We start from the raw sequence: 26,395 nt of genomic DNA, 5'->3' as shown, positions 1-26,395 counted from the left end.
CTATGCACAATCAGCTTGTAACACTCCAAAGAGAAAGGAAAACTTGAAATCGCATCATATGACCCCTTTAAAACTTTTGGTTTACCTAATGTATTATTAAATGGTGAAATTAAAAGACTAATACATTTTTCATTATTTCATGTAAACTGTTGTTAACTAATGTTAGCAAGAGCATTTGGAAAAGTACATTTGGTTGCTGATATTGTACTCACTGGGTACTCGGTTGATAGCCCGGAGAGGTCGAAGTACTCTGACTGTTCGGACCGCAGAGAAACTAACATTCTGCAGGTTGAGAGAGTATTCCAGCATCCTGTAAACACACACAAATAAAAAGAGTTTCAACTTTAAATAAAGCAAGATATTTGATTGTATGCATATACTAATGAAGACACATTACCCCCCATTTGCAGTGCATCTGTTAATTAATCCACATTTTGGATTTTATTGGAATTCTTAATATCACCTGAAGGCAAAAACTGATCTGATTTTTAAACTGATGAATATCCTCCATATGTATCCCTTACTATGGCAACAAAGTGTAAAAGGCCAGCAATATTTTCAAATAAACACTGACAGCCCAGACACATTAGTGGCCCTTTCCCTCTCAGGGTGTACTCACACCTGTCTTGTTTGGTTCAATTGAATCGAACTCAAGTTTGTTTCCCCTCTTGGTGCAGATCTTTTGGGCAGGTGTGAAAACAGCAATCGCACTCGGGTGCGGACCAAACAACCGTACCGAGACGAAGAGGTGGTCTCTGGTCTGATTCCAATCGAACTCTGGTACGGTTCGTTTAAGGCAGTGGTCGCCAACCCGTCGATCTACTGTCCCAGTAGATCTCGAAAAAAAACAGTAAAATAAGTACAAAAATGCATTACATTAATGGGGTTATATTAAGGGAACTGTCTTGAGAAAAGTTTCGATGGCAATGGCATTTTCTTCTCCGTATAAAGCGCAACTCTGCTTTGTTTACAGCGGTAAACAAGGAAACGCTATATTGCGGTCGGTTCATAAGCAATGTTGCCAAGTCCGCTGTTTTCCCGTGGAATTAGGCTACTTTAACACTGTTTCCGCAGGTTGTTGTTCATGTCCACGGGTTGAAGCGACCCCAATAACGTGATATTTAGTCCCTGGAATGTGAATTTTACTGGAAGATCCCCACCGAAAAACGTGTATTTTTTGTTTTAAATCCTGAAATTAATCTAAATCAAATCAAAAACAACTGCCCGTGCAGATCATGATTAAAATGCAGTGGTTGCCTCTAATTTCAAATGGCTAGATATTTTTGTTTAAAGCCAGTTTGTTTGTTATAAAGCAACTAGCCAATAAATAAATTTGCTTAAAAATCAGTATTTCAGGATTAAAAGAAAAAAAGAAAAAAAGAAAAAGGAAGAAAAGAAAAGAATTCTGAATCTCTGAATCAGCTATGATCGGCGCATCACTAATTAAAATACTAAGTAAAAGGCCTCAAATTTGAAGACAATCTGGGATGTTTTTTTCTATCAATACTTCAATAGGTAGATCTTGTCTTTCATAAAGGCCGAGGTCAGGGATCTTGGGCCTAAAAAGGTTGGTGACCACTGGTTTAAGGTGTGAATATGACCCGAACTCGATCCGAACCAGTTGCAGAAATAACGCTCAGAAACAGCTTGCACATGTAGTGCTGTTTTTTTTAGTTTCAATCACTTGTTTTTAAACCACAATGCTTAAAAATGCATGCAAATGATGAGTTTTCATGACCATGGCGCACACCAACGTGACGTGAGCACGCAAAATAGGCTAAAGCTTGCCGCAAAGTTACCATGTATATGTTGGGGGGAAATAGTAAGGATATACTAATAATATTTGAATTATTTATTAATAAACTAGTGTTTTCTGAGTCAGTGTCGCTAAGATGAAATTGATGATCGTGACTCGCCATCTCATCATTGGACGCGCCTTTAGAAAGAAATGCATCTTGGATTACATAATGAAAGATTTTTTGTTTTGGATTTGAATAATTTCTTTTTGTAGTCATTTAAAGCTTTCTATAGATATATTCATCATGTCTGTAAGGAAAATATTCGCTGATTTTTGGTTAACTTTTGTGAAGCGCTCCTGCTCAAGACTGAGGCGGCAAGCGCATCCTGTTTGTTTTCTTTATTTTAAAAAAAGCACACAAATAAAATAGACCCTTTACAATTCCGAACGATGTATTATTCTTACTTTCATGAGCAAAAATGACGGCGTATTTATCCTGAAGCGCACTTCAGCTTCCACTCTCCACACAAACGATAGGATATGCACCTAATAGCGCACATTTATCTAGGTTAAATGTTTAAACTAACATTGTGATATGCTTTAAGTATTTTATATCTATAGATTTTATTTTCGGCAAGTTGTAATTACAACATCGTATGACATTGTCTCATATGATGCTCATAAGTTTCTTTATATTGCGTTAGTATCTGATAACACCAAATCAATAAAAGAATAAAAATTGCACTACGAAAGATTTCCATGAATAACCTGTTTTTGCACTTCCTGTTTTCCCTGCTTGAGAATTTCTGTTCAATAAATGGATGACCTTAGCACACGTGTAGTTTTGTTTACAATTTCTGGTTCACTTGCAAAAAGGGCAGTGTGAAAGCGAACCGCACCAAACAAAAACAAAAAAATCAACATTGTATTTGGTCCGGACCAAAGCAAGTGAACTAGCGGACTTTCCTGGTGTGAATACACCCTCAGTCTGTCCATGTGAATTAAATTATTTGTCTTATTTCTTGTATCTTGTTTTAGACCAACTACAAATACATCTATACAGTGCGTCTGTATGACAAAGGGAGACTAGTACAGTTTAGCATAATGCTAGCACCACAAGTTTTGTTCGCTGTGTTATGTAGTTATTGTTAGAACACATCAAAATGTTTGTCCTTTCTTTGAATTTGATTTACTATTTCCAATCAGAGGTACACTTCAACCGATTTTTGTAATTTGAATAGTATTTTAATGTAATATGCACAGTAAGATACTGTAAAATATGTATACAATATTTTACTGTAAACAGCAAAGGGTTATGGGGGAAATATACGGTAACTACTGTATTTCTTCACTACTGTAAATGCATTTACAGTAGTGAACTTGCCCGCGAAAAACTGACCAATGGCAAGGGAGATTTATTTTAAGGTGTTTTTTTTCTTTTTTTACTGTTTGGTGGAAATGGCGGTAAAAGGGCAAAAGAGAAATGATGGACTGTTAACTCAACAAAAAGGTTAGTATATTATTTATATTTTATGCAAAACAGAGATATTTAAAGATGTTTTTACTTGTTAAAAGCAAACATTATTCATCTTCTCATTTTTCATGTCGGGAGTTGGAGCCTTTTTTACTGATTGATGGACAGATTGCTGACATAACGGTGATAACATCGACTGATGAGTAAGTTATTGTCACCAATATTAGCCGAAATAAACTTTAGTTAAACCAAGAAACATAACGTTTGTACGTTTCACTGCCCTTTATTTCAAGTTAGCTAATCTGGCGAGTCGTTACTTAATCTTAACAGCGAACTAACGTGAAATACTGAGGTAAAGCGAGTTAGGCAACACCATTGTTTAAGTGGAGATTTTAAACAGTATTTTCAAGTACTTCTTTTGTTTAATTTGTAGTCTGGATGTCATCTGCAACGTTGAAGGTGTATTTTGGAATCTCTTCTTGTGAATGCCATAGTATCGATTATAACATTGACTGGTAAATGAATGTTCTCCACTAACTCACAGAACGGGTTGACGTTTTAAAGAGGAGGAACGGCTAGCAATATATTAATATAGCAAGTTTTGCTAACAAATATTATAAATGTTTATTTTATTAAAAAAATTGTATTATATTATTGTATGGTAGTTTTTTCTTCTGATCATAAATTATAATAACACTAAAATGCTGTTGTGACTCTGTCTGTTACAGGAGATTTCTCCAAGCAAAATGACTGATTAATTTATTTTACTTTTTATTGTTTTTGAAAGGTTTTACTTGTCAGTGTGTGTATGTTTTGCCATTATACAAAGTCCCCTGGGGACTGTGGTTATGCCCTTTTTTCAGCTAGTGCATCCTAGAGGTCAAGATTCATAATTTTTATTTTTAAAAGAAAATGTTCAACAATTAAAAAGAATATTATCAGAACTAATGCTCATGAATTAGTGCTTTTTATGGGGTTGGGGTGGTAAAAAAAACATGGATTACAGTGCTTTACCACAATTTGATTGCTTTTTACAGGTACATTTTTTTTTAACTAAATTAAAATAAGCTCAACAGTACTAATACTGTAAATGACAATATGGTAATAATACTATAAACTACAGTAAAGTCATTAATGTACTGTAACTGTTAATACAGTGATAATACTGTAAACATTTTACAGTAACTTACTGGCAAGCAGTGTTGGGAAGGTTACTTTGCAAATGTAATAGGTTAGATTATAAGTTGTCTTATTTCAAATGTAATAAATAGTGTAACTATTTAAATGACTGTACTTTATTAAAGTAATGTAATTGATTACGTTTGATTACTTTTGTATTGCTTTTCTAAATTCCTAACGAATGTTTTTAACTGTTAATCATTTTCAAACCTTTTAAGCAGGCAGGGTTAACCTACAGTAGTACTCAACATTGATTACTGTCAGACTTTCAAAATCATTCATCACTTGAATTAAGATTATAATAATTGAATTTTAAAGCACAGCACTGGAATGCACTTTTAAAACACTGGAACAATTTTTTATCACTCGCCATGGTGGCAACTCTTAGTTTGCAGCCTAAGGCTTTCAGCGGCAATGTGGATTGATGTAATTGGCAGATGTGGTGCACTGCAAATTCAAACGAGAACCAATCAAAAGCATAAGAATAGCATCTCTTTACTAAATGGCCTTTAAATGGCAGGAGGCATCGTGCACATCAAAAACAGGCAAAGCAACAAATTAATATTATTCAACATATCCTAGCTTTTTACAGAAAATATTCAGATGCAATCATTAACATTTTCATAAGAACTAATTTAACTACACATTTTTTTCTCAGTAGCTAAAATATATTACAGCTACATTTATTTTGTAATTAAATTACATAATCCTGTTACATGTAACTTGTTACTCCCCAACACTGCCAGTAAGTTACTGTAAAATGTACAGCAATCTCTTTACAGTGTAGGCTTTATTATGGGAAGAACCGATTAAACTAAATTTTGGACATGTCTCTGCAGATAAGGTGAGTCATATATTATTGGATGTTTTCCTAAGATACATTTCTGGAAGTTTCCTTATTCAGGAGACATAATCAGAATGATTTTGTCTAAATCATTTATAAATCATTTTGATCATTAAATTGATCAAAAGTGACAGTAAAGATATTTACTGTATAATGTTACATAAACTAAAATGTAATCGTTTCCACAAAAATATTAAGCAGCAAAACTGTTTTTGACTGTGATTAAAAATAAATAAATAAAAATAAGACCTGTTTTTAAGCAGCAAATCAGACATAATATATTAAAATAGAAAATTTTTATTTTAAATTGTAATAATATTCAAAATATCACAGTTTTTGCTTTATTTTGGTCATAAACGTTGCCTTGGTAAGCATAAGAGACTTCTTTTAAAAATATAAAAAATGTTTAAAAGGTAGTGTACACAGAAAAGCTTTCTGCTTCGTTTTAGCTACATCCTCTAAAAGCTATTTTTCTAAACTTTCAGGAAAACTCTAGCATACGGATCGCCTCATAGCTAACAGGTGTGGACTAAAAGCTACAAAACTTCCATTTTGATTTCATGGGGCTTGTCTAGTTGTCTCAGCTCACCAACAGGGACCAAAAGAGAGATTCCAACATACAATATTTATCTTCAGTTTTATTTTTCTGTCTTGTACTTCTCTATTTATTTCTCATTCAACAAGCTCTCAGAGACAATTGCTGTCAGGGGTGCTCTTCTGTTTTTATGGGATGGGACAGATTGATTTACTATGGTCGGAACAGGATAATCTGCCCCTAGCCTCGAATTCAGAACAGCAAAATGACAAGTTCCTTTCTGTTTCTCAAATAAGTGTTCTTCAAAACAATACCCCAACACCTAAGGCAAGCAAGAAACTTCCAATTCAAAGAGAAAGAATGTCTGAGAAAGCAGTACTACACTTCCCACCATTTTAATGAGGAATAAAGTCAGGTTTGTGTTCTTTCCTTCTTTTTTCCTCTCTGTCTTTCCCCTCGAGTCTGATTTCCAATTGTGCAGCCCCGTGGTCACTTTACAGAATAATAATCATAATGGAAGCTAATGCAGACATATAACTCGAGTGGATGAAGAGGAAACCAGATTTGCTCTGTGTGCCACAGCTAAAGTGCGTTCCTCTGATGGGTCGAAAATAAATGAATGAAGGGGACCTGTAACTTGCTTTTTCCTGGAGGAAACGTTTGATAAACTTTGTTCAGAATGCTTTGTCCTTGTCTTGTCCTATTGACAAGGTCTGGGTCTGAACATAATGTGTGTCAGCAGCGGGTCTGGACACAGCCAAAGCAGCATCATTAAATCAGAAGCAGAGGTGGACATTTGGATTCTCCTCTCTTTCATGAGGACAGTGGTTTGACGGTTGGTAGTGGTTAAGAATGATTTCTTAGAATATAATTTGTTTGTTTTTTTTCCAAACAGAGTGTGAGTGATCATATGAAGCCTGAATATTTCATAAAAATTACCAAATCAAATGAGAACCTAAAGGGACACCTTTACTTGAAGAGTGTACAAGTATGCTATATGGGAACTTTCAAGCTTCAAAAAACCTGCAAAAGCAATATTAAATCATCATAAAAAGACATGCAGACTCAAACACCATGAGTGAGTGAATGATTTTTAGGTATAATATCGCTTATTATTTCAAAGCTATTATTTCAACAACTCTCCTAACAAAACGGTTAGTAAAAGCAAATATTTTGCTGTCCTTCTCTTTCCCTTTAGGTTAGTACATGGACCTCAACCTAATGGATGTGTGGAAGCTCTCAGCCATCTGTTCGTAATTGTGAATGACTGCGATATCAGCTCCTGGCGTCTCCATTTACAAATATGAAAAGAACTCCTAAGATGAAAGCGCTGGATGCTGTCCATTGTCATCAACAGCTTCCCGGCCAAATGGCATTCCTGAAGACTCTTATTCCTAAGTACGGAATCCTCATTCAGGCCTGAGGAGACTCCATTAGCACTAGCGATGTGCTTCATGACTAGGGCTGGGTATCGAGTTTGATACTTTTTAGGCACTGACCGAATTGCCTTGATACTATCGAGTATCGAAAAATGTCTTGTAGTTTGGTAGCAAATTTCGATACCTAAGGAGTTAATCAAGGAAAAACACCAGGTGTGTTTGATTTGACATGCGCTGCACAGATCGATAGGTGTTTGACATCAAAGTATAGCGATAGTGATTCGAAAAGCTCACAGAGCTTTTTTGGCCATATAATGTTGCTGAAATATGTTATTTGTAGCCTTTTATACCAAGCTAATGGCTACACCTGCTTAGCATTTGTCATGTAAACACCCTGTATTGTTATGAAAACAGGCAGAATCTCATGAAAATCACATACAAATCATATACTGTCGTAATTGTGTTTATTAGGTTCATGTTTCATCCATAGAAATGTTTTTCTGGGTTTCTTACAGAACTGAATGCGGAAGTGTAATGGACATTCGTCATAGGAGACAAGGTAGGTTATGAATGCGCAATATGATTGACATATGAGCAGCTAATGAGCTTCCTCTGAATCAGAACAGTGATCGTGGATGAGAAAATACAAGCTAGAAGCATGCAGATAATGCTCATTATTTATCTTCAGTTTTATTTTTCTGTCTTGTACTTCTCTATTTATTTCTCATTCAACAAGCTCTCAGAGACAATTGCTGTCAGGGGTGCTCTTCTGTTTTTATGGGATGGGACAGATTGATTTACTATGGTCGGAACAGGATAATCTGCCCCTAGCCTCGAATTCAGAACAGCAAAATGACAAGTTCCTTTCTGTTTCTCAAATAAGTGTTCTTCAAAACAATACCCCAACACCTAAGGCAAGCAAGAAACTTCCAATTCAAAGAGAAAGAATGTCTGAGAAAGCAGTACTACACTTCCCACCATTTTAATGAGGAATAAAGTCAGGTTTGTGTTCTTTCCTTCTTTTTTCCTCTCTGTCTTTCCCCTCGAGTCTGATTTCCAATTGTGCAGCCCCGTGGTCACTTTACAGAATAATAATCATAATGGAAGCTAATGCAGACATATAACTCGAGTGGATGAAGAGGAAACCAGATTTGCTCTGTGTGCCACAGCTAAAGTGCGTTCCTCTGATGGGTCGAAAATAAATGAATGAAGGGGACCTGTAACTTGCTTTTTCCTGGAGGAAACGTTTGATAAACTTTGTTCAGAATGCTTTGTCCTTGTCTTGTCCTATTGACAAGGTCTGGGTCTGAACATAATGTGTGTCAGCAGCGGGTCTGGACACAGCCAAAGCAGCATCATTAAATCAGAAGCAGAGGTGGACATTTGGATTCTCCTCTCTTTCATGAGGACAGTGGTTTGACGGTTGGTAGTGGTTAAGAATGATTTCTTAGAATATAATTTGTTTGTTTTTTTTCCAAACAGAGTGTGAGTGATCATATGAAGCCTGAATATTTCATAAAAATTACCAAATCAAATGAGAACCTAAAGGGACACCTTTACTTGAAGAGTGTACAAGTATGCTATATGGGAACTTTCAAGCTTCAAAAAACCTGCAAAAGCAATATTAAATCATCATAAAAAGACATGCAGACTCAAACACCATGAGTGAGTGAATGATTTTTAGGTATAATATCGCTTATTATTTCAAAGCTATTATTTCAACAACTCTCCTAACAAAACGGTTAGTAAAAGCAAATATTTTGCTGTCCTTCTCTTTCCCTTTAGGTTAGTACATGGACCTCAACCTAATGGATGTGTGGAAGCTCTCAGCCATCTGTTCGTAATTGTGAATGACTGCGATATCAGCTCCTGGCGTCTCCATTTACAAATATGAAAAGAACTCCTAAGATGAAAGCGCTGGATGCTGTCCATTGTCATCAACAGCTTCCCGGCCAAATGGCATTCCTGAAGACTCTTATTCCTAAGTACGGAATCCTCATTCAGGCCTGAGGAGACTCCATTAGCACTAGCGATGTGCTTCATGACTAGGGCTGGGTATCGAGTTTGATACTTTTTAGGCACTGACCGAATTGCCTTGATACTATCGAGTATCGAAAAATGTCTTGTAGTTTGGTAGCAAATTTCGATACCTAAGGAGTTAATCAAGGAAAAACACCAGGTGTGTTTGATTTGACATGCGCTGCACAGATCGATAGGTGTTTGACATCAAAGTATAGCGATAGTGATTCGAAAAGCTCACAGAGCTTTTTTGGCCATATAATGTTGCTGAAATATGTTATTTGTAGCCTTTTATACCAAGCTAATGGCTACACCTGCTTAGCATTTGTCATGTAAACACCCTGTATTGTTATGAAAACAGGCAGAATCTCATGAAAATCACATACAAATCATATACTGTCGTAATTGTGTTTATTAGGTTCATGTTTCATCCATAGAAATGTTTTTCTGGGTTTCTTACAGAACTGAATGCGGAAGTGTAATGGACATTCGTCATAGGAGACAAGGTAGGTTATGAATGCGCAATATGATTGACATATGAGCAGCTAATGAGCTTCCTCTGAATCAGAACAGTGATCGTGGATGAGAAAATACAAGCTAGAAGCATGCAGATAATGCTCATTATTAAATCAGTGGAAAATGAATAGAAATTCATTTGCTATGCATTTTAAAACAATGCACTATTGTAAATGTCGCCTAAAAGATGTGATAACAGAAAACTATTTGAACTTTATTAAAATTATTTGCACTTATTTATTGTATTGGTTACATTTTGTTCCTTTTTTCTTTTTTTTCCTGTGCAGTGGCTCAACAAGCTGATTTTTTATTTTAAATTTTTTAATGTAGGTAATGTAATCTTGTTAAAACATTTCTTAAAATTGGTATCGAAAAAAGTATCGTTCAGGAATCAAGGTTTCGGTAACGAAAATTTTTGAACGATACCCAGCCCTAGTCATGACCTGATCTGGAGCGTTTACTATGGTTCAATCTAGAGCAGACCTGCCTCTAAACTCTGTTCATGGTTGTTAGCTAAAATAGAAAAAAAAGTAAACTTCATTAGCTATTGTTGAAGGTTTTGAGCAGTGAATTTGTGAAAGCGTCTAAAGAGGTCCAACTGAGCATGTTCTGGTGACAGTCACACAGAAGACAGTAACTGTCAGCTTTCTTGACATGAACGATGGCAATTATGTTGACAGGTTGTGCTAGCCTTAGAACTATTGACTTGACCAGGAACTGACAGGTGTCTACATGAAACAAAATAGATGTCAGGTCAAACAAACCAGAAGGAAAATAAATTATCAACATTTTCTCACCAAGACATTCATGTGAAAAGGCCATTAAGAGATAGATACAATTATTCTTACTATTAAAGTGAAGAAAATCTTCAAATAACTGTAATGTTTTTTTTTAATAGTGGAGTATTATGTCCGTCAATCCTGGCTCTCATGGTTAGCTTGCTGGGTTTAAAATGAGTGGTAAGTGTGTACCAGAAGCGAGTTAAGGGGTCTTTCTAACTTAAAAACCTGAAATGCCTCCAGGAAGACAGTAAGAGCCTTCACTCCCTTTTATCAGCCAACTTCCAGGAAATAAGTTAATGATACTGGGGAAGGTGAAGGAAAGGTGGAAGGGGGAAGAAGATGTGGAAGATGAAGAGGAATAAGAGGTGAAGGGGATTTACTGTAGATGTGGAAGTATAAGATGAATAAAAAAGTGAAAGCGGAAGACAACAAGAAGTAAATACTTGGAGGAGGCTTTAGAATTAGTGGAATGAGGAAGCTGAAGGAAAAGACAGAAGATTAAGACATTTGGTCCTGGCCTTAATGGTGAAGCTTCCAGACTAAACATACATCATATCCCAGATGAGGTGCATACAGCATATCATTAAAGGAGCTGATGAAAACTAATAGTGTAAAAACACCAGGTTTTCCAGTAAAAGAGAAATATTTAAGCAAAAATAAAAGAGCAAATTTGTCTTGTATCTGTTTCCTCTCTAGGCCAAAGTTGGCACATGACTGCACGACATGAACACTTTGTGCAGCCCTGTAGTAGACAAAATGCAAGAGAGAATAATAACTGAAATAATAACATATTGGTTCCTTGTCAAAGTATGCAACATTTGGTAGAGCATTATGGAAAAACTCGTAAAACTCACTTCCATCAAGGTTATGGCAAAGTATGCTAGAAGAAATATAGCCAATCTCTCGTTAAAAAAAATCACAAAAGTTTTTCTGTCTCATAGAGCATTTAAAAAGCCCTGAAACAATCCATGAAGACCCTGTCACAATCCCTGTAGAAGTCCTGTAGATTTGGAACGTTTTGTGTTTTTAACTCGGAAAAGGGCAGACTCATTTAAAAGTGATTCAGCAGAAGCTGCCAAACCACTACGGGTGTCTGAAACCGATACTTTGTCTTTGGTGGGGTGCATTGAGGGTCCGCATTCTCTAAGGTTTTGCTTTGAAAGATCGAGAATAAAGAGGTCCAACTGAGCATGTTCTGGTGACAGTCACACAGAAGACAGTAACTGTCAGCTTTCTTGACATGAACGATGGCAATTATGTTGACAGGTTGTGCTAGCCTTAGAACTATTGACTTGACCAGGAACTGACAGGTGTCTACATGAAACAAAATAGATGTCAGGTCAAACAAACCAGAAGGAAAATAAATTATCAACATTTTCTCACCAAGACATTCATGTGAAAAGGCCATTAAGAGATAGATACAATTATTCTTACTATTAAAGTGAAGAAAATCTTCAAATAACTGTAATGTTTTTTTTTAATAGTGGAGTATTATGTCCGTCAATCCTGGCTCTCATGGTTAGCTTGCTGGGTTTAAAATGAGTGGTAAGTGTGTACCAGAAGCGAGTTAAGGGGTCTTTCTAACTTAAAAACCTGAAATGCCTCCAGGAAGACAGTAAGAGCCTTCACTCCCTTTTATCAGCCAACTTCCAGGAAATAAGTTAATGATACTGGGGAAGGTGAAGGAAAGGTGGAAGGGGGAAGAAGATGTGGAAGATGAAGAGGAATAAGAGGTGAAGGGGATTTACTGTAGATGTGGAAGTATAAGATGAATAAAAAAGTGAAAGCGGAAGACAACAAGAAGTAAATACTTGGAGGAGGCTTTAGAATTAGTGGAATGAGGAAGCTGAAGGAAAAGACAGAAGATTAAGACATTTGGTCCTGGCCTTAATGGTGAAGCTTCCAGACTAAACATACATCATATCCCAGATGAGGTGCATACAGCATATCATTAAAGGAGCTGATGAAAACTAATAGTGTAAAAACACCAGGTTTTCCAGTAAAAGAGAAATATTTAAGCAAAAATAAAAGAGCAAATTTGTCTTGTATCTGTTTCCTCTCTAGGCCAAAGTTGGCACATGACTGCACGACATGAACACTTTGTGCAGCCCTGTAGTAGACAAAATGCAAGAGAGAATAATAACTGAAATAATAACATATTGGTTCCTTGTCAAAGTATGCAACATTTGGTAGAGCATTATGGAAAAACTCGTAAAACTCACTTCCATCAAGGTTATGGCAAAGTATGCTAGAAGAAATATATCCAATCTCTCGTTAAAAAAATCACAAAAGTTTTTCTGTCTCATAGAGCATTTAAAAAGCCCTGAAACAATCCATGAAGACACTGTCACAATCCCTGTAGAAGTCCTGTAGATTTGGAACGTTTTGTGTTTTTAACTCGGAAAAGGGCAGACTCATTTAAAAGTGATTCAGCAGAAGCTGCCAAACCACTACGGGTGTCTGAAACCGATACTTTGTCTTTGGTGGGGTGCATTGAGGGTCCGCATTCTCTAAGGTTTTGCTTTGAAAGATCGAGAAGGGAGAAGGCTCGCCTCAACGTCTCTACAGATGAGACACACAAAGAAATACGATCCAGAGCAGAGCAGCCAAGATCTTTGTACTTCTAAGCTGTCTGGCTCACCTCAGATAGAAGGGAACAGAAGATTCAGCAAAACAGTGTCTTAGTGAAGGGGATTTTGGAAACTGAGGCATCCAGTTGAACCACCAACACCAATTTATTCACATAGTAAGCAGGCTAAAGTGAGTTTTAGACTTGTGATTTATTGCATCAGAATGTTCTCCAAAAGGAAAAAAGACACAAAATGTTAACCTTTAAACTGAAACAAATGGTTCATATAAACCATGCTTCCAAGCTCTCTGGTTTATAATGAATTACACTTTTTATGTTACTTTGCTTGCCAATTTTTGCCAAACCCCAAAAAATAAATGAATCTTACTTAGAAACAAGGCCTGTGGTTCTGTCATGATTTTTGGACAAGGTACTACATTGGACACTGGACAAGTACCAAGTACCACATCTTTTTGGACATGTCATTATGGCAACTACCATTGATTTTTGCAACATGATATTCTTGGAAGTATTTTGGAGTATCATGGTAATACCATTTCAGATTCATGGCATATCTAAAACAAAACATGGTATATTACCTGATACCATTACTGTAGCAGTATACTTTTTTGTTAAGGCAATAACTAAACACTTGCCAGATTCTTCAGAAGGTGCAACAACTGATAAACTGCTGAGAATGTGTAAGATGTCATAAATTACTGAAGGTTTTGGTGGTAATAATTTCATCTGGAGATGTATCAAAAACCCCGGGGGAAACTTGTTTAAGCCAACAGTGGAATAAGCCAGCAATCTGTCATTCTTGTATGGTTATCTTGTGTATACACTTTGGATGATGTCTCCTGAATGTGCATCCATAAGCGCCATATGCTAGCATGATTTCCATCTCAACAAATAATCCTATGAGATTACCAACATGACACATGAGGTTAGGTCAGAGTTAGTAAATCTGGCAATAAAGCCCATGCTGCCACTGAGTCATGACTGACAAGCTTCATGGAATGGAAATGGAAGTCCTTGCGTTTCTTGGAAAGCACACATCAAGCCAAGTCAATGCTGAGCGCAATTTATGTGTTTGTGAACATGCACATGTATGCATGTGTGTGTGTTTGTGCTATGGTTAACAAATTACAAATTCTTTATTCACTAAGCAGCTTGTCTTTCCTGACCTTTCATGGCTTTCTCTAAAAGTTGTAGATCTGTATTAGTGATACACGTTTTCTTTACTATATTTTCCAGGGCACACATTTACACAGCTAACTGTCTGTATTTAATACCAATCTCTTTGTTTAATGGTGTTTACAAACCCATGTCCATTGATTAGTGGTTCACTCTAAAGTGCCTCACACAACAACGTGCCCTATTTAGAAGACTTGAGACGCACACATACACAGAAACTGGCAGTGATCGAGATTATTCTGACACTCACAAAGACACTGAAGAATTGTGTGACATGACCGATTCAGAAGCACAGGATGATAACTGGAAGAACTGGCCGTATCCCAGTTCTGTCGTTACTTACTTACCCGCATGTTGTTCTAAACTGATTTGCTTTTATTTCTACTTAAAATAATTTATTTTACTTCTACTTTAAAGAATGTTTATGTAGCTCTTTAATTTCAATAATGACCACGTCTTTCAAAAAAAAATTTCCAAGTGTGTTTCACTGACATAACTAACAACCAAACAGGTTTGGAATGACGGAGGAGTAAAACTAAGTATTACTAATTTTTGGATGAACTGCTCCTTAAATCAAAATAATTGATCTTATTATATACAGTATATACAGTGTGTGTGTGTGTGTGTATACATAATAAAAATATGCTAATAAAAAAGGTGTGAATTATTACAGTATTACAATTTAAAATACTCCAGTGTCCAGTATCACATGATTCTTCCCAAATCATTCTAAAAAATGCTTTCTATATATACGTGTGTGTGTGTGTGTATATATATATATATATATACACAATATTTTCTATAATCAATGTTGATTTTTAATATTGTTTAATATTTTTTAAAAAAAATGTTTAATGTTTATTTTTTTGTGTGTGTGTATATATATATATATACACAATATTTTCTATAATCAATGTTGATTTTTTATATTGTTTAATATTTTTTAAAAAAATGTTTAATGTTTATTTTTTTTGCTGAAAGTGATACTTTTTTTCAGGATTCTTTGATGAATAGAAAGATCAAAAGAACAGCATTTATTTTAAATAAATCTTTTGTAAAATATAAAAGTCTAAAAACAACATATAAAAATCTCACTTTTGATCAATTTAATACATCCTTGTTGAATAAAAGTAACAATTCCTTGAGAAAAAAACAAAACAAAACACTTTGTCCCCAAACTTTTGAAGTTTCAGTAAAGGCATTTCAGGACTCACCCAGCCAATACAATGAAGAAGTCTAGCCGATTCCAGGTGTCTCCAAGGTAACACTTTTTCCCAAAGATGCCCAGTGCAACCATCTTGATTACCATCTCCACAGCAAAAAAAGCAAAGATGAAATCATCAAAGTCCTGGGGGAAGAGAGAAATATCCGAAGGGTTAGCAGAATCTTAAAATGCTGCATTGGCCAAGTCAAGAGTTTGCAAAAATGTTCTTCTCTTGATCAGGAGATAAAACTTAACTCGCACTAAAGAAATAAACCCTCCAAAAGCATATGCTGATGAATATTAAATTTCCACTTTGATGTCACAGCATATTGTGAGTGTGTATGTGTGAGTGTGTGAGTGTGTGTATGTGTGAGTGTTACTGGTGACCTATTCAGACCTTCTTTCATTTCATTTCAACAATAGATGGTACATTTCCGGACCTTATGAACTAAATTGCTTTATTAAACATGCATTCTCCTAAGGCAGACGCAAAAGGCACAGTCAGTTCCTAAGTAAAGACCACAGACTGGGTCCTTGAGACATCGGCGTCCATATTAACTCAAAGACAGCCGTTTCCTCAAGGTTGACTGTCACTGAAAGACACCTGGGCATTCTCAGCCAGCGAGGACATTAGTCAAAGCTCTTAAGTGAGGAATTCCCTCCAGCCAAAGCACTTGCACTCTGACAATGCAGGGAATGTTAATTAAGCCGCAGTGGAGAGTATTTACTGTCGCGTTGGACATTATTCAGAGCCAAGCGCTAATGTATTACCTCATCCCTGATCGGCTTGTATTGTACAAAGTGGACATTTGGGTTATAGAGCACTACAGTTCTTGCCAATTCAAAGTTAATGGTAACACACAACACATCCATAAACAATGCTGTCAGGATGAGGACGAGGGGAGAACCTGCGAGCTTTCATTTTGCATTAATGGTTTGGGGAAGAGACTGTCTGTTCAGACAGAGATAGATCTCCTAAGACCATGCCCTAATGTTCTTTAATTATCTGCCTTAATGTGAACATATGGTGAACACATAAAAACAAAATAATAATAATTTCGCTATAAATAACACAAAAATCTCACTTTGACAAAAGGTTCTGCCCTGTACATTAATACTGTTCAACATATGGATGTTTTCTGCTCGCCAAGTCACTATTTTTGGCAGCATAATTTTTTTTAAATATATTTATGTAATAATTCATATTTTAATCATTTGTATTATAATAATAATTAAATAGCAATACAAACATTGACAGCCAATCAGAATCCATTCTTTAATCCATTCCCATAAGGAAAACTTGAAATCGCATCATATGACCCCTTTAAAGAGCATGTAAAGTTTAAAAGTTTAAAAAATATATATATTTATGTAATAATTAATATTTTAATCATTTGTATTATAATAATTCAATATATTGAAAGTACATTGTTTAAATAATTTGTATATGTATTTAAATGTTTTTATTTTATGTATATAAATGTTTTCTTAACTAATTGAAAGGCTTTTAATTTACAGTAATATATATAAAAAAAGTGTGTATGAATTTCTAAAATACATTTTTAAATAATTTAATACTTAATTGGTGCATTTATGGACTTGCCCACTGCTCCGGGTGTGTGTTCACGGTGTGTGTGTGTGTTCACTGCTGTGTGTGTGCACTTTGGATGAGATAAATGCAGAGCACTAATTCCGATTATGGGTCACCATACTTGGCCACATGTCACTTCTTTGAGAATATGGAACTCCACACCACAGTGATAACAAAACAGAGGAGCGATATCATTGGAATCACTTTCAGAACAAATTTTTATAGCTAAAGAGCAATACAAACATTGACAGCCAATCAGAATCCATTCGACTTTAAAAAGCATTTAAAGTTTAAGACAACATAACTGCAGCATACACTTATAATAAAAAGAACATTATTGTGCATTGGTGAGGGTGCTAATGTAGTTATTGCTATAGTTATCTTTATAGCTATCATTCTTGGTGTGAACAGGCCTTAATTTACACTGCACCAACAGACACGAGCAATGGCAACAGAAGCGTTTGTTGGATTTTGTCGGATCAGTGTGTTACAGGTCTGCAACTGTTGCATTTGGATGGCAATCGAGTCGATTGAGTATGTTCACACAACATTAGTTAGGATGTTGAATGTCTGAGAAGTGGCGTACTGTAATCTAGTGATTACCGATGTTGGTTGGCATTTATCAGCGCCGTGAGACTTCTACGTGCTACGTTCACACTGCAGGCAAATGTGGCCCAATTCTGAGATTTTTGCTCACATGTGACTGTGATCTGCTTTTGTCATGACAGTGTGAACAGCACAAACCGCATGGAATCTGATCTTTTCAATTCTGATTTGTGCCACTTCCATATGTGGTACTAAATCCGATCCATGTCAGATGTTTTGCAATGCGACCACAGTGTGAACGGTCATGTCAGATTTCATGCGGCTTTTACGTCACTCTAGATCGACATTCGTCATAATTCCGCGCTGACGGAAGACACTTCAAAGATTTTACATTCCCAAAGTTATCAAGACAGCAGCGAAAGGTAATCAGTGGAAGTGTGATGTGTCAGAACTCATGTGTATTACAGTGACAACTCTACAAGCAAAACATGAGGGCTCGTATCATAAAAGTTTCAAAACTCTGCTTTCTTTCGTCACATCCTTGTCATTATTTTTTCATATTACCTGTGCATAATTTCGCTATCACACTATCTAATCACACTACAAATAAACGCATAATCGCTTACTTTATGTGTTTACTTCCGTATGACGGTGCGCTGCGCAAGTGTTGCCAAATCCACAGTTTCCCCGTGGAATTAGGCTACTCTACCTCTGTTGCCGTGGGATGTTTTTCAACTTCGTGGGTTAACGCGACCCCACTAACGCGATGTTTACCTCCCTGAACATGATTGGGCTAGTTTTGGACTAGTTTTGAGAAAGAATTGGGCGGATTTTGTTGTGAAAATCTGGAAACCCTGTTCGTATTGTTCTTTTGTGCATGCGGGTCTGTTCAGAACCATGATCTGTTCACACTGGAAATCTGATATTGGCCACATTTAAAACAACAATGTGAACAGCTATACAAAAAAATCGGATCTGAGAAAAAAAACGGAATTGAGCACTAAGGCTCGCAGTGTGAACTTAGCCTTAGTTTACACAACAATGTACAAAAAAAATGAAATGTTTTTCTGTTGCATTATTGAAAAGACTTGCATAAAGACGACAAAACAATCCCTATTCACATGGATAACATTGCTTTTTGTATTTTATACAGAAACAATAGCTGTACCATATTCAAAAACTTGCACTTTGAATCAGTTTTTAAAAGTTGTCTTTTTCATGTAAATGAACAGCCAAACAGCCAAAATGCATTAAAAAGTTTTCGTTTTTTAGTTGAAATCTGTGTAGTGTACTTTACCCCTTAGGTTATACAAAGATATCATAACGCTTCACAATACTTTGGAAACAGCTCATGGGTTGAACAGATCAGTTTTATGGTGATTTTTATCCTTCCTGGAGCTCAATAGCCCCTGCTCACCATTTAGTTGTAAGGGTATGAGGGTATGCGATGACAGACCTTCTATGATTTCTAGAGATTTTGTGCATACAGATACAAAGCTACAAAGAAACTACACACTAAAGTTTTCTTCTTTTTTGCACTCATTGCATCATCCCCTTGTAAGCAATAAACCACAAGTGTTATTATTTGAATTACTCCAAGGCAAATGGGTTTCCCCAGCAAAACAGCAGACAAAAAAGAACAACATATGCTCACTTCACCTGAAGAGAATGCTAAGAAAACCAAGCCAGAACAGATCATATTGTACTGTACAAGAGTTATGTAGTTCAAGCCATGCATAAGATTCTCATAATCCACACAAACACACTTACAGGGAGCAATAAAAAGGGAGAGAAAAATAAAGATACGACAAAAGAATAATAGCCAATCGGTACTGTTAAACTCACAGTGAGCTCTCCTCATAAGCATGATACTACTCACTCTGCCCCAGAAACCACTTATCTACACCCTTCGACTCAACTAAAGCTTGCATAATAACACACATGCACATCCTAATGCTGGAATTTGGTACTTAAAGGATTAGTTCACCTACAAATGACAAATTTGGCATCATTTACTCACACTCATGTCGTATGACTTTTTCTTTTGTAAAAACTTGAAAGATGTTTTAAAGACATGCAATGAAAGCCGATGGGGACCAAAGCAGCAAATTCACTAAACTGACTATTATTGTATGAAAACTCCCAGACATTTTTCAAAATATATTCTTTTGTGTTTCAAAGAAGAAAGTCATGTATTTAGAATGATAAGTAGTGACAGAAAATAAAACATTTCCATAAGAAATGATGAATGCCTGCAGAGGGGGAAAAAAAGAGGAAAGCACTGAAGAAATAAATGATAATGTGTTGTGTGGGCAGAAGAGAAGGGGCACAGAGAGAAAGAGAGAGATGGCAGGCATGCTCCACAGCTTTATTGTATTTCCCTGAATTCCATTATTCCACCAAAGGCATTCTTTTGGCGCTCATGCCAAGGGCTAACCTGAGTCACGTCAGCTATGGAGTCCAGGTGTGTCTCCCTGACAGTGATGGGAGCTGATTGTATGTCTTTATAAATTTCTTGATGACCAGGTTTGCAATCTTATTTCTGGCAAAGCACACTAATTTCCATATGGCAAGAGGGAGAGTGATTTGATAGAGCAGTTGGAGAAGATAATCTCTGTAAATTCTCAGATCTCAGAGATGAAACGTCCCAGGCCATTTATTTCAGATGAGAAGCAGGGAGGGGAATGCTCCAAAACTGGGTTTTAGCTGCGCTACGGGTTTCAATTACTATCATTAAAAAATACAAGTTTACAGAATAAAAATCAAACTAAGAAATTGATCTTCTCCCATTAAATTCAAATGAAAACATGGCATTATCAATGGAAAGAAAGCAATCTCACCCAGGCATGAAGGAGAGTAAAAGATGATGGTTCTAGGAAACTCACAGCAAGAAAGTGCCTCTAAAGCCCATTTCAGTTTTAACAATGTATATGTACCATGGTTTTTCCTATACACATTCCTTGAATAGATATAACTTTGCTGCATTACCATGATCAAACTTACAATCTTCATTCTATTCAAAACTATACTACATTACTAAAGTATATACAGTAAATGTACTTGTATTATTCTCATATTATTATATATAGTAGATGTAGTATATATGAATACAAAAGCTATATATTACTGTTCAAAAGTTATATGTTTCTAAGACTTATGTTTACAAAGGCTGAATTTATTTGATAAAAAATACAGTAAAAAAACTGAAATACTGTAAAATATTATCACAATTTAAAATAACTGTTTTCTGTTTCAATATACTTTTTAAAAAAATTGATTTTCATCATATGTGTGTGTGTGTGTGTGTGTGTTTTATACATATATTCTACTAAATAATAAGCATTATTCAATTATTCCTCTAGGTATTTTCTCAAGAGTATGTCAATATTGATTTCAAAATCAAGTCTGGAGGCAAGCCACTGCACAATTGTTGTATGATTTATGTGATAGTTTGCCTTTAAATAGAATATTTATAATCACATCTCACTCACACTCTGTACAGTGAACTTGACCCACTGTCACAATGTAAAGATCACAGATTAGTATCATTCATTACAGCAACCATTAGCTTAATAACTCAGAAATAAGCTGTGATTCACCTCATGTCACAATCAGTCACACTGTATTCTAAAGTGCCTGATTACAATGGCTGTGTGGATGAGTGGCTTTGAAGTTGTGTTTTAGGCACTTCATTTAATGTGGTTTAATCCTCTCTAGGGCCAGGCCATTTCAGGCTCATTTGTTTTTATATAGTCCTCCAAATGCTTATGACACCCCCATAGCATTAGAGGGATCACATAGAGAGGAATAGAGGTTGAAAGTGTTATATAACGTCTAAGAGCCACAAAAAAAAAAGTTTGGGAATTTATAATTTTCTTCACTTCATGACAGTATTTAAAGCATAGAATACATCTGACAAAACAAAAGTTTAAAAAAGATCTATCTATCTATCATCAGCAACAATCAATACGTGAACATTTATTAATAAGAAATTTAAAAAATATATTATTTAATATTATTTATATATTCAACTTATTAAAAAAATATTACATTTATTGAACATACACTGAACAAAATTATAAACGCAACACTTTTGTTTTGCCCCTATTTTTCAAGAGCTGGACTCAAAGATCTAAGACTTTTTCTATGTACACAAAAGGCCTATTTCTCTCAAATACTGTTCACAAATCTGTCTAAATCTGTGTTAGTGAGCACTTCTCCTTTGCCAAGATAATCCATCCACCTCACAGGTGTGGCATATCAAGATGCTGATTAGATAGCATGCTTATTGCACAGGTGTGCCTTAGGCTGGCTACAATAAAATCACATAGCGCAATGCCACAGATGTCGCACTCCAGTTCCTGCCAATATCCAGCAACTTCACACATCCATTGAAGAGGAGTGGACCAACATTCCACAGGCCACACTCAACAACCTGATTAACTCTATGCGAAGAAGATGTGTTGCACTGCGTGAGGCAAATGGTGGTCACACCAGATACCGACTGGTTTTCGGACCCCCCAATACAGTAAAACTGCACATTTTAGAGTGGCCTTTTATTGTGGCCAGCCTAAGGCACACCTGTGCAATAATCATGCTGTCTAATCAGCATCTTGATATGCCACACCTGTGAGGTGGATGGATTATCTCTGCAAAGGAGAAGTGCTCACTAACACAGATTTAAACAGATTTGTGAATAATATTTTGGGTTCATTTTACGCAAGCACTGGGTTGTTTTTTTAGAGTGTGTATATATATATTTATACAGTACATATCCTCTGCCAATGCCCCTAATTGTTATTTTTTTATAAAATAATATGTCCTCTATGGAGGACAAGAGTGAATTGTTGCTGGGTCCCAGAATGATAAAATACATCCACAACAGAAAAGAGAGGATAGCTCTCTGAAATCCTTAGGGCAAAACACTCATCAGCAAAAGGAATTTAGCAGATTGAAATCAAAGTCCCTGAGCCATGTTCCCTAGTCAATGATAAACCAGAGCAGTGTTTTTCCTGTGATAATCTGCTTTGAATTACAGGCGAGGATCTCTTTGTTGCCTATCACCACATGTGGTTTTGGGCATTCCAGTGTCTTTTGGAAGTCATTCAACACAACATGCTTCAGGATATCTAGAGAAACCCAGCGCTCGACGAGAGATGATGACAGACACCTCAAAATAACCCCCATTTTTGAGTTGTAAAAGTCGTTGGATTTAATTTTAACACAAAGTTCATTTCAAGTCTGTGTCCAGTTAAATTTTAATTTGTTTACCATCTGTTCTTTGATCTATTTATAGTGCATTGGGTTACAAAAGGTGGTGTATTCTAGGAATGAGACTTACCTCCAGTATCTTGCATCGCTCAGTCTCACAGTGGCTGTCCTCACAAGGCTGAAACATCCCCAGAGTAACGCAGTTCAGCAGGATTACCAACATGCTGGCCCTCTCGAACCATGTGGGAAGCAGAAGTTAAGGAATAGTACATAGAAAATACATGCAGTCACAGAAAAATAGCAAAAGTTTTGTTCAGAATTTAAATGAATGACATTATTGCAACCTATGCAGATACAAAACTACTTTGAAACAATTTTCACTCAGAAATTGACTGCAAATTTCAAAAATAATTATAAAGAAACGGCAAGGAACACACTGAGATAAACAAAGATAAACATATACTACATCCAAGCTATCAGCAGACATTTGTATCTCGTTGTTGCTAAAGTGAGTAATAAAGAGTTCAAAAAAGCAGAAGTAATGCAAATTTATTTATGTAACTGTGTCGTGTAAATGATGTCCTTCTATCCCACTGTTATAATCCATTTTGGAAAAGAAAGCAAGGAGAAATTGATATAAATTATCACATTATTGTTAGCGATCACATAATTTAGTTATTACAGCTTTAACAAATAACATGTCAAAGGCTAAAATCACTTTCTCTGTCATGAAAACGAGGTCAGTCCACCAAAACGTTTTACAGGGTCAACGGTGCTTTTGTCATTATGTTCGTCATAATTATTCTTGATTTACTTGTAGGGAATAAATGACCCAGAGTTCCTTCATCTTTTTAGCTCACCGCTAGTAATTGATCATGGGGTGGGAAAATGTGTGGATGGTCCCTCAGATGCCATGTACCGATTCAGGGGTCGAGCTTGCACATTTACATCTAAATTAAATACAAGAATGCTAATGTCTATACGGGGTGCCGTCTGAGCAAAGTGGTACCAGACAGAAACCAGCTCATTTTTCACAATTACTGCCAGCGGAGGGCCCAAGGGGACACAATTAAAGCTACCAAAACTAAATAAGAAGATGTACCATCAAACAGGAAAGTTTCCTGCCTGGAGAAACTCTGATTACGGTAAACAATAAAACTATATATTGTCCGATCACATCATAACTTAAGGAAATTACGCAACACTTTTAGACATTGAGTGAAAACTGTTCAGTGGATTTACAGTGGGATTCAGGCTTCTCATGTGATCACACTTTCACAATGGCATCATGAATTAACCGGCCTTAGTGCCGTGTACAGATATATGTGAAGTCATAAACCTCAATAATGTAACTCTCGGCACATTCTGTGTTCACTGATTTCTGGTGTGAAGCCTTAACACTGGCATTATGGTATTTTACAGTTCTTGACCATAATGAACGTCTCTAGTTGCATAAAGGGGCTTGGGTTATAATGTATTCTGCATGAATAATGTAAACAGACAGAATGTGTCTTCTTCCTCCAGAAAGGCAGAAGACTAATTACAAGCTGCTAACTTCTCTCAGGCTGCATTGATCTATATACACTGAACCAGGGGCACAGAGTCAGTGGAACTGATAGTCGTGAACTATGTAAGGAAAATCACTCAAAAACTGTGTGTTATATATATATATATAAATACATTTTTAAAAAGAATGACACAACATAGGTTTAAATTGTAAACTGCAATTACACTTCCTTTCAAAAGTTTGGGGGCTGTAAGATTTTTTTTTTATTGATTTATTTTATTTTATTAAAGAATATACTTTTATTTATGGATGCATTAAATTGATCAAAAGTGACAGTAAAGACATTTTTATATAATGTAAAAAAAATTTAAAATAAATATATTTAAAATAAATACTTAACTGCAAAAAAATGTATCATGTTTCTACAAAAACATTAAGCAGCACAACCATTTTCAAAAATTGATAATAAAAATAAATGCTTCTTGAGCAGCAATATTATAATTGTTTCTGAAGGACCATGTGACACTGAAGACAGAAATAAATTATTCCATTCCAGAAATAAATTATATTTCACAATATTACTCTTCTTACGCTATTTTTAATCAAGTAAATGAAGTCTTGGTGAACACAAGATATACTAATTAGTGACAGTGACGTGACATGTGGCCAAGTACGGTGGCCACATGTGGCCACAGGTGTCCCATAATTGGAATTAGTGCTCTGCATTTTAACCCATCCAAACTGCACACACACAGCAGTGAACACACACACAGTGAACACACACCCGGAGCAGTGGGCAGTCATTTATGAGAGCGCTGTACATTCACTCCCCCCACCTACAATCCCTACCGGTACGAGACTCGAACCCGCAACCTTTGGGTTACGAGTCCGACTCTCTAACCATTAGGCCATGCCTTCCCCTATTAGATATACTATAACTTATTATTTAAAAAATATTACAGAGCCCAAACTTTTGAACAGTAGTGTACTGAAGGTAACACTATAAAATAGTCAACTTAACCCATTAATCCCCAGTTTTGTTTTTTTTTATTCAACAAAATTATTTAAATTTTAAATTTAAATTATTTATATTATTCTTCATACTGCAGTATTGCACTTCTACTATCCAGTATTTTTGCATGTTTGATTTTGCATAATGTCTGACCACTGACAATGAATCTACTACACTTTGCTATAGTTTCAAATATTTTATTTCACTCCACAATCTTTCTTCTGGCATAATAAAATAATTTCAAATATATTACTGCGTGTTCATTTATTTACTTGGTAAACAGCGGCTCTGGTCATGCTGTCGGGGTTTATTCTGCAATAATGACGGGCTGGCTGCTTCTATCTCTATATAGAAACTCCCATAGAAAGTTTAGAAACCTATGCAAAGATTGAGATAATAACAAAGTTGCCAGGTGCATTTCAGAGAAAACAACCTACCCACCACATGACACATTATCCAGCAAGTTGTCAAAAGCTCTTCTTAAAGTTGTCTACTTATATGCCAGTTTTATAGCAACCAAAACAATATTCGCATATAGAAAATCAGTGGTAGAGCCTTTGGCAACTTATAAATGGCCGCAGGATTAAAAGGTTTAATGAATGTAGCAAGTCACAGACATTGAAAATGTTTCCCTTGCAAGCAAGCAGTAATAAAAGACGGAGTAGAGAGAGTCCCGTGGACAGTAATAACCAGACAAACCCCTATAAACAAGAAATGAGAACACTGGAACATGTGCTTATAAATTATTTCATAAAGTGTGGCTTTAATTTGGAAAAACAAAGCAGTGAACTCACACAACAGGCAGAATCAGAAGTGAGAAAGGAGCTTATAAATGCTGTGTGATCCTTAACGGGTATCTCTTCGCTTCTGAAATGTTTTCAGTTGGCCGTGGCACACATACAGATGCATACAGAAAATCCCTCCCTACATTTTCACCGCTCACCATGAGCAGACACGCGTTTTCTCTCACGTTGACCCCCCTTCACCATTGCTGGAGTGTAGGTGGGTTTCACTCACAGGCAACGGTGAGATCAAAACCTCATCAGCTCTTTATGTTGTGTTTATGTGGAGCCCAATTCCCACACGAGGCTC

General features: G+C 36.0%; 1 protein-coding gene across 1 annotated transcript in view; it reads right to left on the bottom strand.

Annotated features, from left to right (window-relative positions):
* LOC107564851 (voltage-dependent T-type calcium channel subunit alpha-1G-like) overlaps positions 1 to 23,021 on the bottom strand; it is a 77,063-nt gene extending 54,042 nt beyond the window's left edge. The window contains exons 1-3 of the mRNA XM_016250023.1: positions 22,915 to 23,021; positions 15,447 to 15,580; positions 209 to 310 (exon numbers count right to left, since the gene is read on the bottom strand). Of these exons, the coding sequence (XP_016105509.1) occupies positions 209 to 310; positions 15,447 to 15,580; positions 22,915 to 23,007 (329 nt within the window). The 5' untranslated portion in view covers positions 23,008 to 23,021. The remainder of the gene's footprint in view (positions 1 to 208; positions 311 to 15,446; positions 15,581 to 22,914) is intronic.
* Positions 23,022 to 26,395: the final 3,374 nt, after the last annotated feature.

Source organism: Sinocyclocheilus grahami, unplaced genomic scaffold (genome assembly GCF_001515645.1).
Source record: "Sinocyclocheilus grahami isolate Dianchi unplaced genomic scaffold, SAMN03320097.WGS_v1.1 scaffold966.1, whole genome shotgun sequence".
NCBI classification, from domain to species: Eukaryota; Metazoa; Chordata; class Actinopteri; order Cypriniformes; family Cyprinidae; genus Sinocyclocheilus; species Sinocyclocheilus grahami.
This window is presented reverse-complemented; position numbering and strand designations above follow the sequence as displayed.